At 39.4% G+C, this 14,889-nt stretch overlaps 2 protein-coding genes across 3 annotated transcripts; one reads left to right on the top strand and one right to left on the bottom strand.

The window, feature by feature from the left end:
- Positions 1-15: 15 nt before the first annotated feature.
- Positions 16-1,619, bottom strand: rcvrna (recoverin a). Of its 2 annotated transcripts, XM_059347699.1 has the most exons (3): positions 1,239-1,619; positions 437-548; positions 16-334 (listed from the first exon to the last, which is right to left on the bottom strand). In XM_059347699.1, the coding sequence occupies exons 1-3, from the start codon at positions 1,617-1,619 to the stop codon at positions 216-218; spliced, it is 612 nt and encodes a 203-aa protein (XP_059203682.1). In that variant the 3' UTR covers positions 16-215. The 2 variants fall into 2 exon arrangements, with proteins under 2 accessions (XP_059203682.1, XP_059203681.1); XM_059347698.1 differs by having other exon boundaries at positions 16-548.
- Positions 1,620-7,214: 5,595 nt separating this feature from the next.
- Positions 7,215-14,694, top strand: LOC131983829 (germ cell-specific gene 1-like protein). The gene is made up of 5 exons (XM_059348639.1): positions 7,215-7,518; positions 8,828-8,875; positions 9,162-9,314; positions 13,855-13,966; positions 14,192-14,694. Exons 1-5 carry the CDS (start codon positions 7,215-7,217, stop codon positions 14,493-14,495), a joined length of 921 nt encoding a protein of 306 aa, XP_059204622.1. The 3' UTR covers positions 14,496-14,694.
- Positions 14,695-14,889: the final 195 nt, after the last annotated feature.

Raw genomic sequence — 14,889 nt, 5'->3', positions numbered from 1 at the left:
TTTCAAGTCTTCCTTTGCTTCTGTTTTCTGGTATGAAATGCAATTATTTTATTGCTTTCTGGTTACAAAGACAATAATTAAACACTGTTAATAATCGTGAAAGACAAAAAGAGAGAGAGACGTGAGTGAAGTGGACAAGCAGCCAGATCGTGATAAAATGTAAACAGAAAAAATAAAACAGTCTTGAAATCACAAAAGGGGCTTGAGCTAATATATTACTGCTTCTTCTCTTTCAGCTTGTCTTTAATTTTCTGAGGCTCATCGTATTGTATCAACCGCAGGATGTCCTTGTTGTCCATCACTCCCTGAATGAATTCTCCCTCTGAGATTTTATCTGGGAAAGGACGAAAAACAGCATCAATGTGGGTGCTTTTTATGGAACAGAAAAAAAGCCATAAAGCAGCTGTTAAAACCGAGTTAATTAATGGTGATTTACCGTTTTCTTTCTTCCCGAAAAATTCCCAGATTTTTTCCCCCCTTTTCTCAGGCGTGTTTTCATCCTCTGGGAGGTTCTTCTGGTCGTCAACAGGAATCATGTTGAATATTGACTGTGTGAGAGTAATTTTTGAGCATGTTTTTACACTCATGCCTTATTTCAACATAAAATACAAATATAATAATAAATATTAATACAAAGAAAATACCATTAAGATTTTTAATAACCCGTGTTACTTTAAATATTTGCAGGTTTTGGGCTGTTTGAAGAATGAAAAATGGGGATATAATGTTGGTAATTAACACTATTACACAATTATTCCAAAAACATTTATGTTGTCTGGTTATTATTTTTAGGGATTTAAAAACATGTAAACAAGTCTACAACATTATGGATTCATTAATCACTTTCTTACAATCCCTTTTGTTCTGATTACAGAAATTTTCTAGGGAATAAAAGCATGAATAGCTCAACATAGGGTGATATATTATGTGCCAAGCAGAAGATAAATAAACCGAATTATGGAACAATATATCTTTTTTTCAAGATTTATCCGGGAAAGGTTTTTGTAAGGAAGCTGAATGGGAGTTAAAATGTGTTAGTTACTGCAGGAATAAAGGGATTTTCTGGGATATATATATATATATATGTATATATATATATATATATATATATGTATATGTATATATATATATATATATATGTATATGTATATATATATGTGTATATATATAATAATGAATGAATAGTATTTAAACTATCTTTTCTGCAACATAATGGTGAAATAAGAAGGTATAAGTACCCTAACAATCTCTAGGATTTCATTTTTGCTGATGGTTCCGTTCCCGTCCACGTCGTAGAGGGCAAAGGCCCACTCCAGCTTCTGCAGAGTCTTTCCTCCAGATGTGAGGTGCAGAGCGACGATGTACTCCTTAAAGTCCAAAGTGCCATCTGCGTTGGTGTCGAAACTCCTGAATACGTGGCGTGCGTACTCTGTGGGGTCGGCGTTTGGGAAGAAACTGGCGTAGATGCCTTCAAACTGCTGCCTGCTGATCTTCCCGCCGGGACACTCCTTCAGAAAGGACTGGTACCAGGTGCACAGCTCCGACTCCGAGTATTTTGTGTTGGATTTCAGTTCCTCAAGGAGCTCCTTCGACAAAGCGCTGCTCTTAGTATTCCCCATCCTGCAGACTGACTTTCACTAAGGTGAAACTCATTCGAGTCACTCTGCCTCGTATACACGCTGGCGGCCCCTCAAGGTGCCAAATGGGATTATAGTCATCACTACCTAAATCCAGACAGCTGTCTTGAAGATTAAGGGGATAACCACGTCACAGCACTATGACACCTTTTGAAGACACAGTTAAATACTGGAGGTATAAGCAGAGGATTAAATACAACAGGTGGCGACCACTTTAAAAGGTCAACATCTGGGAGACCTTTATGCCCTTTTCAACGTTATTGCTTACACTGAAATCCCATCTGCCATCCCCCTGGGCTTAATAACTCCCTGTAATATCGAGTTACATTAGACTACATATAAAACATGATGTAGAAGAAGTATTAAGCAAGATTTACCTTTAATTTAGCAAATATACCTTGCTTTCCTAAATCCATCCACCACTATTTTCAAGGATATTTTATTTAAAGAGTGCTTAAATGTGCCTTTAAAGTTTAAATAGTTTTGTTGTTTACCAACAGAACTCGACTTTGTGCAACACAATCTAATAAACACGATTTAAAAACGTATTTATGAGTTTATATTCAAAAGCTAAAGTGGGTAGTAGTGTAAATAGCATCTTACTGTACTTATTTTAGCTAAAATAATGTGGCTATGGATGCACATTTTATAAGAGTAAAGCATTAAGTAGCAACATTTCAAAGAAAAAGAAGTAATGTTGGGATAATTCTCCAGATGTTCAGTTATTATTTTTTCCAGTGATACATTCATACTTCATACTACAGGGTTAACAAGCACTGATCAAAGCCTATTTGTTTTTAACCTCAAATGAAAGACAATTCAATTTAAACCAAATGTTAGACAGTGTCATCAAAGGCTATTGGGCAACTCAATAAGTGAACTACTTTCTGTATCCAAAGGAGTTCCCAAATGGTCTAGCAACGTTTTCCACCTCTTTCTGTGGGACACCAAGGTGTTCCCACGCCAGACGAGATCTCTCTCTGGGTCTACCCAGGGACCTCCTACCTTCTGAACATGCCTGGAAAACCTCTTTTGGGAGGCTCTAGTATGGTATGAACCAGAACTTGCCTCTTTCAACGTGAAAGAGCAGCTTATTTTGGCCACTTAAATCCACAATCGTATTCTTTCAGACACTACTCAAAGCTTGTGACCACAGGTGGGAGTTGGAACATAGAGGAGTTGTTAAATCAAGAACCTGTCCATCTCATCATCTATTGTACTCACTTGTGAAAAAGTCCCCAAGATACTTGTAACGCCTTCACTTGGGAAAGAAACTCACTCCCCACATAGGGGGAAAAAAATCCACCATTTTTCAGTACAAAACCACGGCCTCATAATTGGACGGGCTGATTCTCATCCCAACCACTTCACACTCAGCTCAAAACTCCTCCGGTGTGCACTGGAGGTCACAGTCTGATGAAACCAACAGAACCACAACCACCAGTTCTGAGGTCTGTATTTTTTAACTAATTTTAAATGCAGTGTTGTTTTGTGAATCGTGACTTTCCTGGATGGATGGTAAACCTTTCTTTCTTTATATTTTACCACGAGCTACAGGTCAGTGAGGGGTTAAGACGCAGGCCAGCCTGGACGCTGGGGGTCCTGGGGAAGCCTCTTTGTGGTGTGGGCTGCTCCTCCACAATGAATGGGATGAGATTATGTGTGTCTCTACTGTAATAGTCTAAGGCCAGATTATAAGACCATCTGCTGCAGCGGTGGCAAAACCACAACACAGTGAGTGAAAGCAATTAATGAATTAGAATGAGTGGGAAGTGCTGTGTAATGGCAGTGTTGGTAAGCTTTTAGCACAGCGATAGAAACTAGAAAACAGAAGAGTTGCACCTCCTAGGGATCCGAAAATAGTCCACTGTTGACACACTACAATTTCTGATTAATATGGGGTTAAATAAGCCCTATCCCCAAATAAATTTACTTAGATAACGGTGAAAGGAAAACAGTATCTCCAGTGTGATAGAAAATATCTAACCAATGGGCGCCAATTGTTTTTTTTTTTCAACTATTGAATGGATGTTCTCTTATTTTCTATGCTGGGATCGTCTACATGAAACTTGGCATATGCACTTTTTGCAAAATGAGATTATGTAACCCCAAATCATTCTTTGGTCTTTTAATATCAGCACACAGAATGTCGAAGATCTCTGTCTCAGGGGAAAAGGCAGACATTGAAATCTCACATCTGTCAGTTGATATTTCTCCCCCCCTGCCCCTCCTGCCAGGTATTTATTATGTAAAAAGAGAATGAGTCTAGGAAATATTCACTGTACAAGAGGCTTACTACTTCATCAAGTGTAACGCTGGACTTATTCTTCCTGTGTTTACAATTTATTACATGGAAGCTAATGTTCAGAATAATCTCTTTGTGTTTAGGGGAATTACTCTGCGAGATGCTGGCTGTGACTCAAAGTACTGCTTGCAGGTTTTACTGGACAATGAATCAACATTTATGGCCGCAGATACTTCTCCTGCAAAGAGTGCTAAAACTCCCATGGCCATTTTCTCATTAAAGAACATTTTTATGGTTTGGTGTAGCTGTTTTGCACAATAACAAAAAGAACATGATGTTTATTCTCTGCAAAAAAGAAATATAGATTACCAGTCACAAAAGTGAACCCAAATCAAGAAAATAATTGTCAGATTTATGCAAGATAGGCGTAACATGTTGCTCGAATCTTCTTCTGTACATTCCAATAGTTGAACGTCACAAGAAATTGTTGGATTATCTCAGGGCTTCCCATTAATTACCTGCGTCCTGCCAGACTCTAATCTGTACCGCCAGACTCTCATGTGCTGTGCTAACGTTACATTTCAAGCTACTGAAACTATATTTACGCGATTCATAACATAAAGTTATTTTGCCTTGTGTTGCCTTGCTCAGCAGAGTGTCTGTCACCCGTCAGTCAGTCAAACCCGACCCACACTTCTTCGTCCTCCTCCGAGACATGCGCGCGTATTCACACACTGACACGCGCACCGAATTTACCGACCTGCCCACCCCACTTCTCCGATTCCAAACATAATATAGAATAGCCTACCTGTGTGTATCAGTCCCAACCATAGACTGTATATAAATAAGGGACGTAGTCACCGTGACGTCACCCATTGGTTTGTGGACTGCCCATTGGAAGCCTCGAGTTCAGCGTTATACTCGTCGCCATCGTGCGTCGCCATCTTGTTTCCGATACGCGGAGCAGACCATATTTGGACTGTGGAGGAGTGAGAGGGACCTGACGACACTGACTACACGCCTCTCTACACCGGCAACCCGATTGAGAGAAGCCGCTGCTAATTCATGTTAGCATTAATTGGAGCATTAACTGGGATGTTAGTTTTGGCTAGCAAAAAAACAAAACCAAAATGTATCTTTCTTACCTCAGAAAACTGAGCAGCGACTCCTTGGAGCGTCTGTTAGTCCAACCAAACGCTGAACAAGACATTTTTACTGAACAAAACGTTCAAATAAACTGTCATTAAGTGAAAATACAGTGTGAAAGGGTCAAAGTTATGAGACCAAATCAGTAAACGGCCTCTTTTCTATCTATATAACGTTATATATAACTTTATTGACACGTTTCCATGGATACGCATTCCTCTGCTTCTCTCCTGGTGACGGCTCGCCTTGTCAGTGACCTGTCAATCAAAGCTAGAAACGCCCCAAATCATACGATTCTTTATCTTCTATTTCCTTCTAAATGGGGCCATTACTAGAACTATTGACATCAAATTGTCTTGAAGAAGATTTTTTACTAGCGATTGAGACCATAATGTTGTCCCTGAAAAAATTTTCTGAGGTAATAAATCAAGTGAGAAGTTTTCAAATTTAGCACTGAAATGAATGGGCAGATTTCTTTTGCAGCCAAACTTAGCACCCCCTACTGGAATTTTCGGTGAATTGCAGGCTTTATGCACTTCCTGGTGGCCTCCATGCTCAGGCACGGAGATTGCCGCCTGGTCCCAACCAGACTGTATAAGACTGTATAAGGTCCCAACCCCACATGATTGTGCCGTCTGCATGTTTACACGCCGAACTAAATACTATCAACCTGTCCGGGCCGGTCAGAGGTCCAAACACACTGCTACATTTACCGTTCGTTAGCCCTGAGCTAACATTAGCTTTTAAAGATGTTTTAATCACACTAAACTGTGACTAACTGTTTTGAATAACTTCCTGTCACTAAACACATACAGCTTTCAAAATAAGAGCACAGTGTCGACCACAGAATTTACAAGACTGTCAAAATAAGATGCCTTCAATAAAATATACAAGAACCCTTATCCTCCTTTAAAACAGTTCTTAAAATATGTAACCATTAAGATCAGTGTATATGATAGTGGCATTAGAATGTGTGAGAGGCCACCAAATTTGGGCTTTTATGGAGAAAAAAAAATCTCCGGGGGAGCATGCCCCCTGACCCCCCCAAGCCAGCTATATTTACACACTGGCTGGCTGCTCCATCTCCTAGTGGAAAGCTTGTTGACGGCAATTAAAACACTGTATCTCCAAGGATGATCCAGTGAACCCTTGTAATAAAGTAGATAAGTAGATACTTGGATACTTGCGCATCATTTTACTCAATTAGGAACTCTCCGAAACAAAAAAAAGACCATTCGACTGCAGCCATGTATAATTTTTCTGCTGATCCATTTGGCCCATTTTAATCTCAGACAACACCATTTGATATTAGCAAGACTTAAGGAAGTTATGCATTTTCTTGCACTTTCTTCTGCATTGCAGCTTTTTAAACAACAATTTGCGTGCAGTAAATTACAGCTCAAACCAAAGGTGACACATTTGTTACTGAACGTCTGAGCTGCAGAATCTCCTGACAAGTTTAATGGAGTGATGGGAAATCATCGAGCGGAAAAGACGAATGTCTCAAAGTAAAAGCAGCAGATGTTTTCTCCAAACATCTGTCATCTCCTCCACATATTTCTGTAAGTGATTTGTCTTCATTCTCCGCGGCGTATCCCACATCAGCAGGCTATTAGATATGAGGAGATTTGTCCTGCATGGACACACATTATAGATGGATTTTCATATGAGACTGTACACATTATGTCACGGGTCAACGGCTGTAAAACACTTGATCTTACATCTGTGGCTTCGACATGAAATGCAGAAAAATCAGGGAAATGTAAACTTGTCCTGGATTATAATCTTAGCTCAGAGTAATCTTTTTTAAATTATTAATACGCTCAAAGGAAGTCTGGAATATAATTTGCCATTTGTAATGGATAATATTGCAGGAAAAGATTTGTAGAAGGGGAGGAGCGAGGATGGGGTAGGACGAGCAGCGAAGAGGGAAAGAGTTCAAATGAGACAGAGAAAAACAAAGACCGCCATGGGTTTCTTTTGTTCTGGTGGAAGTGGAGAGAATGAATCAAGGTGGCGCTGCATCTTTAGAGCCGGCGGCGGGATGGACAGGATTCTCACCCGAGGCAGCCCAACAAGATTATGAAGATTTGATAGATCTGTTGGGAGGCGAAACACTGTGGCTTCATATCGAAAGCCAGGATTAGTTGCCTTTTCATTTCATCTCCTCTGGCCGGGCCTCGACCATGAGGCTAGAGCGCGGGCGGCGGGCTTCTCTGGCACTCACCCTCAACTTTGTGGCGTTTGCTTTTGCCTTATCAGCAGTGACCACCAGCTACTGGTGCGAGGGCACCAGGAAGGTGGCCAAACCCTTCTGCACAGGCCCGCCGGTGAAGGCCAAGCAGTATTTCTGCATCCGCTTCAACAGCACCAACATCAACGACAGCCGGCTGGTCCAGTACATCTTCGAGACTGGAGAGGAGAAATTCCTCCTGAGGAAGTTCCACACGGGGATATTTTTCTCCTGCGAGCAGGCCGCCGACATGAACGGTAAGCGTGACCCTTAAGCTTCAGCTAGGTGTTAAAAAACAGGAAGTGATGGAGGAGGAGGCAAAAATCTGAGTCTGTTGTTAATCTACAGGTTCTAAATGTCAACACAGTTACTGTTCATTGGTAAAAACAGTTTTACTTACAGAAGCTATATTTAAACATTATGTAGTGACAAAGAAAAGCCCACACATGCTTCATTCATGTCTGTAGACAGTTTTTAATATTTTCCATTATTTTCAGGCATAAATAGACTTGAAAAGGCACATTTGGGATAAAATAACATGTTAATAAACTGTATGTATTTGTTTTTTCTATAATAATGTGATGGGCAATCATGAATGGTCATAAATTGGATTCCTGGCAGCTTAATACTTGCTTAATATTTACTTAATAATACAAACTGTTAAATTTTGCTGAAAGAAAGGACACCATGCATGTAGTGTAATGACAATTAAAAAGATATTAATGAATGCTTAGTATGTCATCAGAAATACCAGAATAAACCAGGAGTACAGTTAGATTTTGCAGCAGGTAACCACAGAAATGTCCAACAAATTGCATCATCAGCTTTTCATGAACAGTTATCAGCTTTAATCAGAATTAAAGTCATATCAGCTGTTGAGTTTACCTACTTTCAGTTTCAGCGCCACTTTTGCCACGCAATGTAATTTCTATGCATTTTAAGATTTACATGTGTTGTTTAACACCATGTTCTCTAGCTTTTAAAACATCTATAGCAAGCCTAGCCGGGGAAGCTAGCAGAGGTAGAAGTTGGAGGAGTTCTCAGATCTTACTTATAAATAAATACAGTTTTACTTTCCCAATGCTGCAGCTCTTCATGTTGAAGTTTACAACAGTACATTTACTGTTCAGCCTCAGAGGATGTTTCCTGATTTAAAAAAAAAGTTGCTTTAATAAGTGTTCCTTCAGGAGAGGGCAGTGAAAATGCCCCTGAGAACTTTGTTTTATACCTTAATAGTTTCTTGAAAACATGAAATATTCATTCAACCATATAAGTTTTAAAATATCACATAAGACAAAACTTTATTTATCAGGAGGGGAAAATTGTTCTGCAGCACAAAGTAGGAATAAGAGCAAATATAAAATATAACAAATCAATTATCAATAAGGTGCAAAAATCATAATAATGTGATTTAAACATGAGCAGACAGCTTCTATTGGTCATATGATCCTGAATGCTGATTATATCAAAATACAGAGCAGAGCCACAAACAAACAAACAACAAACAAATACAGAAATCTCAGTTCATTCTACAACATTAACTCAATTTTGTTTTTCCGTTCACAGGTTTTGACTGTCGAGACTTCTCAGAGATCGCACCAGAACATGAAAGAGGTAAAATGAAGTGTGAAATTTTACATGTTTAAACTCTGAGCAAATGTTTTGATAGATAGATGGTGGTATATGGATTTTAATTTGAAGACAGCACGATTTAAGGCATAAGCTTCATAAATCTGTCTGGTCCCAGACGATCAGATTCAGACCTGCAGACCTAAAAGGAGCAGACCTGTCATACCCTAACGCCTTCAGACCCATGGGATTACTCATCAGGGACAGACAGACGGGTGTTATGAGGACAACAGCTCATTTCTCCCCCTTCCTCCTCCTCTGTGTGTTTCAGGGGTCCTGTGGCTGTGTATCGTGGCGGAGAGTCTGTACCTCACCCTGCTGTTCACCGGCGGGGCTCTGATGACTCTGGAGCAGTGCCCCTGCTTCAGCATCATGAACAAGCTGAAGCTCAGTGCCTTCGCTGCCTTGTGCACTGCCCTGTCAGGTAACACTGCTGCTGTTTCCTCCTCCATGTGTCACGCTCTTATCAGACAGATGAGCAGGTGTGATGTCTGTGTGGCTGTTTCTGCTTGTTTTGAATGACAGCAACTGATAAAGCTGTTACACCTGGGAACCCCAGAGTGGCGGAGTGAGTTAGGGTTGTACTCAGTAGCAGAAATAGTGTCACTTTTTTGAGAATCATAGTTAGCTTGTTGGTCTGTTCATACTATTCTTCAGGTGTCTCCTAGACCATTTCAGGTCCTGGAAGGTCACAGAAGGATTTTTTTATTTTTTTTCTATAACTCTGAGGAAAACTGGAAGCACACTTTTGAAATAAAAAAAAGTGAATTAAGGTTCTGTTTCATCAGCTGGTTTGGAGAATTTCAACTTGGAGTTTTTAAGTGCCTTTAACCCATTTAAGCCGGGAAAGCATTACCGCATTTCTACCATTAAATCCGGGGGGCGCTGTTGTGTTATTCTACCATTAAAGCCGGGAAAGCGGTTACGTTGTTTTGTAGTATTTGTAGTTTTTTCCACCTATTTTCGGTCTCTTGGCCAATGAAATGCATCAGAATACATGTGGGAGTTTCGCAATGCAACATGGGATTTTTCCAGAACTTTGAAATCATGGCCGAAGACGACTATAGCGGAGGGAGCTCAGATATAACAGCTATAAGCTCTCATATACTTTTTGAATTTCATTTCTATCTGCTACAGAGGCTGACAAATCTATTATTTAGTAGACGTTGACACTTCTGTTGAATTTCCAAAAAAGCTTCAGGTTTTATGGGGTTATTTTAAAATCACCCAGAGGTTTTACAGGCATTTTTTCCAGGCGTTTTAGGCCTAAATGGGTTAACCTGCATTCTCTCCAATGGCCAGCAGGGGGAGACTACACTGGTTTGCAGAAAGAACTCTGTTTGTTTTCAATTTTATTGAAATATGACCTGACTTCTGACTTGATTAGTGACCTCAGTAAATACCTCTCATCATGAGTTTGTGGTCTCAATCGTTAGTTTCTAGTCTTCTTCGACACAGCATGGTGTTTATTTAGTAAATTTTTTAAATGTACGATAAAGCAGGGTATAATTTTGGGAGGGGCTACCATATGTTTGACAGGTCACTACCACAAGGCTGTCCGAAGACGAAGACAAATTAATATATTAACCGGGAAGACATTGACAACAGAAACAGCTGATCAGTCATGTTGCATTTACATCTCATTTATCGCTTTTTTGACAAAAGCAAAAAAATGCCTCAAACAGATATAACTTTTTGCATTATTAAGGAAGTTTTATCAAATGTTACCATTTGCATTCAGCTTTTCTTATCTGATACTTAAAAAAGCACATAAAATAGTGGAATGGAAACTGAAAGGTGCAGTATGTTCCCACATGGTAGCTTTTATTTTGAAAGAATCAAAGGAAATACTATGTACTAAATAAATAAATTAAGCATGTATTCTTGGTGGAATACGAACAATAAAGCAAGAGCAATAAAATAAAAAATACAGTTCAGAAGGTCATTAAAAATAATTAATTCATCCATTTAGAATAGATTGTTGATGAAAGCCAAATTCAAAATCTTAATTATCACATTAGAAGTTGTGGATATTCAACAGTTAACAGATAACCTCTCTTTACACTTATTCTGACATTATTTTGCTCTTCTGCCTCTGAAAAGTCCTTTCTGAATTTCACGCTGAGCGTTGGGATCACTCAGTTAAATCCAGCTGCCTGAACCAATCAGAGAGGTGAACCCGCAGCGGGACGGCCCGTCACATGATGTCAGTTTAAAGTGGACACATAAGAGCACAGTTTTATAGATTTCTGCCACAAATCTGGATTAATTCACTCGTCTCCTCTTTTTGGAACAATGTCTGCGAGCTTCAGTTAAATCCATATTTATTTCTGCAGAAATACAGTAAATGTTAAATGCTCATTCACCTACATAAATCCCCCCTAAACTAAATATTACACATTGTACGTATCCAGTGTTTCAGTTTAACAAGTGGCAGCGTGGCAGAGTGGCACAGGTGACTGTTAAAGCCTTAAATTTCACTTAAATTAAATTTTAATACATACTCACCTGTGTTCATTCTCTACACTAACCTTTTACATAAGTTACAGGGTGTAATCATGGATACATTTGGCCGAAGGTCACAATTGAACTGGATCACCTCTTCATCTGAAACACCTGCAGCCCCATGTTTTATGTATAGAAAACTTAACTTCAGTCTATAATGGGGGGTTTTTCTGCCACAGTTAGATGAGTTAATTCATTCAGTCAATCCGACGACCCATGCTGCTGTCACTGGCAGACATACACTCACCAGCCACTTTATTAGATAGCAAGGTGTACCTAATAAAGTGGCGATGTGGTCTGCTTCAAGGTTGGAAGTATTGTGCGTTCAGAAATGCTCTTCTGCAGACCTTGGTTGTAACAAGGTTATTTGAGTTACTGTTGAACCAGTCTGGCCATTCTCCTCTGACCTCTAGCATCAAAAAGCATCAAGGCTCCCTGGATATTTTCTCTTTTTGGGACCATTCTCTGTAAACCCTAGAGACAACCAACAGCCATACCTCGTTCAAAGTCACTTAAATCACCTTTCTTCCCCATCCTGATGCTCGCTTTGACTTTCAGCAGCTCGTCTTCACCATGTCTACGTGTCCAAATGCATTGAGTTGCTGCCATTTCATTGGCTGATTAGATATTTTCATTAATGAGTAGTTGAACAGGTGTACCTCATAAAGTGGCCGGAGAGTGTAAGATGCCAACTCAGTAATGCTGCAATGATGGCGGCGCTGCTAGAGCGCAGAACACAAAAATTATGTTGTTTATAATTATCTAATCAGAGTACCACAAAAATGTGTTAAACTGGTGAAGAAAACTCCTTGATGACACACACCATTGTTTGCCAGGTTAGTGAGTAAAGAAAACATCTGAAAAATATAACAACAACTGTTTTGTTGTCAGTTTATACACCCGCAGGAGGAAATACATTACAGACAAATACATAAATAAACACATATCTGCTCCATTATAGTGCATTATAAACCATTTATTAAATGTTTTATAGTAAATTTAGACCTGTAATAAATGTATTTCATGTGAAGCAGCGTAGCAGTAGATGAGGAGAAAAGGAGCAGGGCAGCAGGTCAGTGAGCAGCAGCGAGCTGCACGGCGTCCACTCACTACCTCGGAGGATTTGCTGGTTTGTGGACTAATCGGCTTGGAGCCGGGGCAGCAGTTTTGGGCTGTGCCAAGACCTGCCCAGAGGAGCTCCCTCCCTTCCTCCCATCCCCCCCTGTTGTTACGAGTTAATCCCAAGAAAAGCAGCTGTGGAGAGGCAGACTGTGGGATGAGAGAGGGCCAGGATCCGGCAGAGAGGCCAGTTCACATCCGCAAGAGTCTGAATATATCACGTCCCAGAGGACAGTTTGTTACAGTAAATATTTATTATTTAAAGATCTCTCTTTATATGCAAGAAAACTGTAACCAATAGGAACAAAGTGCACAAAACTGATGCTGTAAAAAAATTACTTCTACTATCGAAGGCTGGAAAGATGGGAAGTTTACAATTTAACATGGGAAAAATATCAGACCTTCATATTACAATAATGATGTATGTATGTATTATAATTATTATTATTTTAAATGCTTTGAAGTGGAGAGAAAAATGTGTTTATGTGATTTATTGTATATATATATATTTTCTCCTATCCATTATATTATTTTCTCTCATCAATTTTTAATTGAATTGAATTAATTAATTAATTAATTAATTAATACATTTTTATCTTTCATTTTACTCTCTCTGAGCTGTATACTGTATAGAAGGTGGTTTGTTTATTGAATAAATGACACTAAAAATTAAAATCACAAAAAATAATGAAAAAGATTACAACTTAAAATGGGAGAAATACCACACCTTCATATTACAATAATGATGTACGTACGTAGTATTATTATTAATTTATATGCCTTTGAATTGGAGAAAAAAATGTGTACATGTGTATGTATATTTATACTATATTGATTTATTTTTCTACTCGTTCTCCTATCTATTATTAGAATGGTGTTTGTTTATTGAAGAAAAGACAATAAAAATGCAAATGGTAAAAAAAAAAATAAAAAAAAAACATCAAATAAATTAAATGCTTATGTGTGATGTGAAAGATGTCAGATGAGTGAACGGGTTTTCTAACCTGCACTCAACCTTTCTTTTGTCAATACAAAACAGATTGAATTCCTCAGGTGGAAAAAACGTGACTCCTTATGAATAATAATGTTGCTCTGTGACTGCTGGATGTTTAAATAAACAGCTGTTTGCTAAAAAAAAAAAAAAAAAACTAAAAAAAAAACCCCATATCAACTTAAAAGGTAAGAATAATATGTCAATGTTCATAACTCTGTTTCTGCTTTCCCCAAGTGGCCAAAAATATCCTTTACTGCAAAAAAATAAATAATGAATCCATCTTAATATTCAGATGTATATATATATCTGCACACTGTTAAACACCCTGATTTGCTCTGGTTCTCAGGCCTTTGTGGGATGGTGGCCCACATGATGTTTACCACCATTTTCCAGCTGGCTGTCGCCATGGGACCAGAAGACTGGAGGCCCAAGACCTGGGACTACAGCTGGTCTTATATGTAAGCACTTTAGTACCTAAAGTCATACTGAAATTAGAATAAATATGCCAGTATATCCTTGGTGTTTGTTTTGATTTGTGTGCTTCTTTGGACCAAATTTGGTCCAAAAATGTAAGTTTTGCTTGTTTTCCTGACATGATGAAAGTGCACGGAAAAGACATAGCGATTTCTTACATTTTCAGCTGTGTCACTTCAGTCTAACGCTGTTTTCAAACCTCTCCTCAGCTTAGCGTGGGGCTCCTTCGGCACCTGTATGGGCTCTGCGGTAACGGCACTCAACAGGTACACAAAGACCATCGTAGAGTTCAAATACAAGCGGCGGAACATCGAGAAGAGCCTGATGATCAAGCAAAAGATGCTGGAGCAGGACCTCCCCGAGCAGATGTGGGACATGTACCTGACGGCTGTGCCCACTGACGCCGAGTCGCCGCTAGAACTGCCGCTCAACGGCCACAAGCCGTCAACAGGAACAACGTTTGTGGTGGAAATGGACAGCGAGCGGGAACCACAAGGAGAGGCGTACTGTTAAACAGTCCCTGCCCTCGTGTCCCACTGGAACAGTTTTCAGGGCTGATTTCCGGGACCCAGATTGACTTTTGTTCCTGGATTTCAATTTGTAATACAGGAAATGTGTCCGTTTGTTATCAAATGTGTGTCTGGGACAGGCCAGAGCTCGGAAATAATATAACATGGTCAGCTTTAATGCAACATGCATTTCATCAAATCTTTCCACGTGATATTATTTGTGGGTGGAAGAGAAGACAGCTGAAACGTCTTCACACTATCTGTGACAAGCTGCAGGCTGCTGCTGCTGCAGATCATTTATAGCTTGTGTTATGCTTCAACTTCAAAGATCTTTTGATGAATTCGCCTTTTCTAACTCAAGTTGCATGAAAATGTATTCATGTGTTGCTGTCTGGGAC

The sequence above is a fragment of the Centropristis striata genome, chromosome 13 (assembly GCF_030273125.1).
Source record: "Centropristis striata isolate RG_2023a ecotype Rhode Island chromosome 13, C.striata_1.0, whole genome shotgun sequence".
In the NCBI taxonomy this organism is placed as follows: Eukaryota; Metazoa; Chordata; class Actinopteri; order Perciformes; family Serranidae; genus Centropristis; species Centropristis striata.
This window is presented reverse-complemented; position numbering and strand designations above follow the sequence as displayed.

Excerpts from the sequence above, each read along its gene's own strand:
- rcvrna (XM_059347698.1), bottom strand. The coding sequence starts at position 1,619 with ATGGGGAATACTAAGAGCAGCGCTTTGTCGAAGGAGCTCCTTGAGGAA. Across the intron at positions 549-1,238 it reads AAATCCTAGAGATTGTTAGG|TCAATATTCAACATGATTCC; the intron begins GTACTTATACCT and ends ACTCTCACACAG.
- LOC131983829 (XM_059348639.1), top strand. The coding sequence starts at position 7,215 with ATGAGGCTAGAGCGCGGGCGGCGGGCTTCTCTGGCACTCACCCTCAAC. Across the intron at positions 7,519-8,827 it reads GCAGGCCGCCGACATGAACG|GTTTTGACTGTCGAGACTTC; the intron begins GTAAGCGTGACC and ends TTCCGTTCACAG. Across the intron at positions 8,876-9,161 it reads CGCACCAGAACATGAAAGAG|GGGTCCTGTGGCTGTGTATC; the intron begins GTAAAATGAAGT and ends TGTGTGTTTCAG.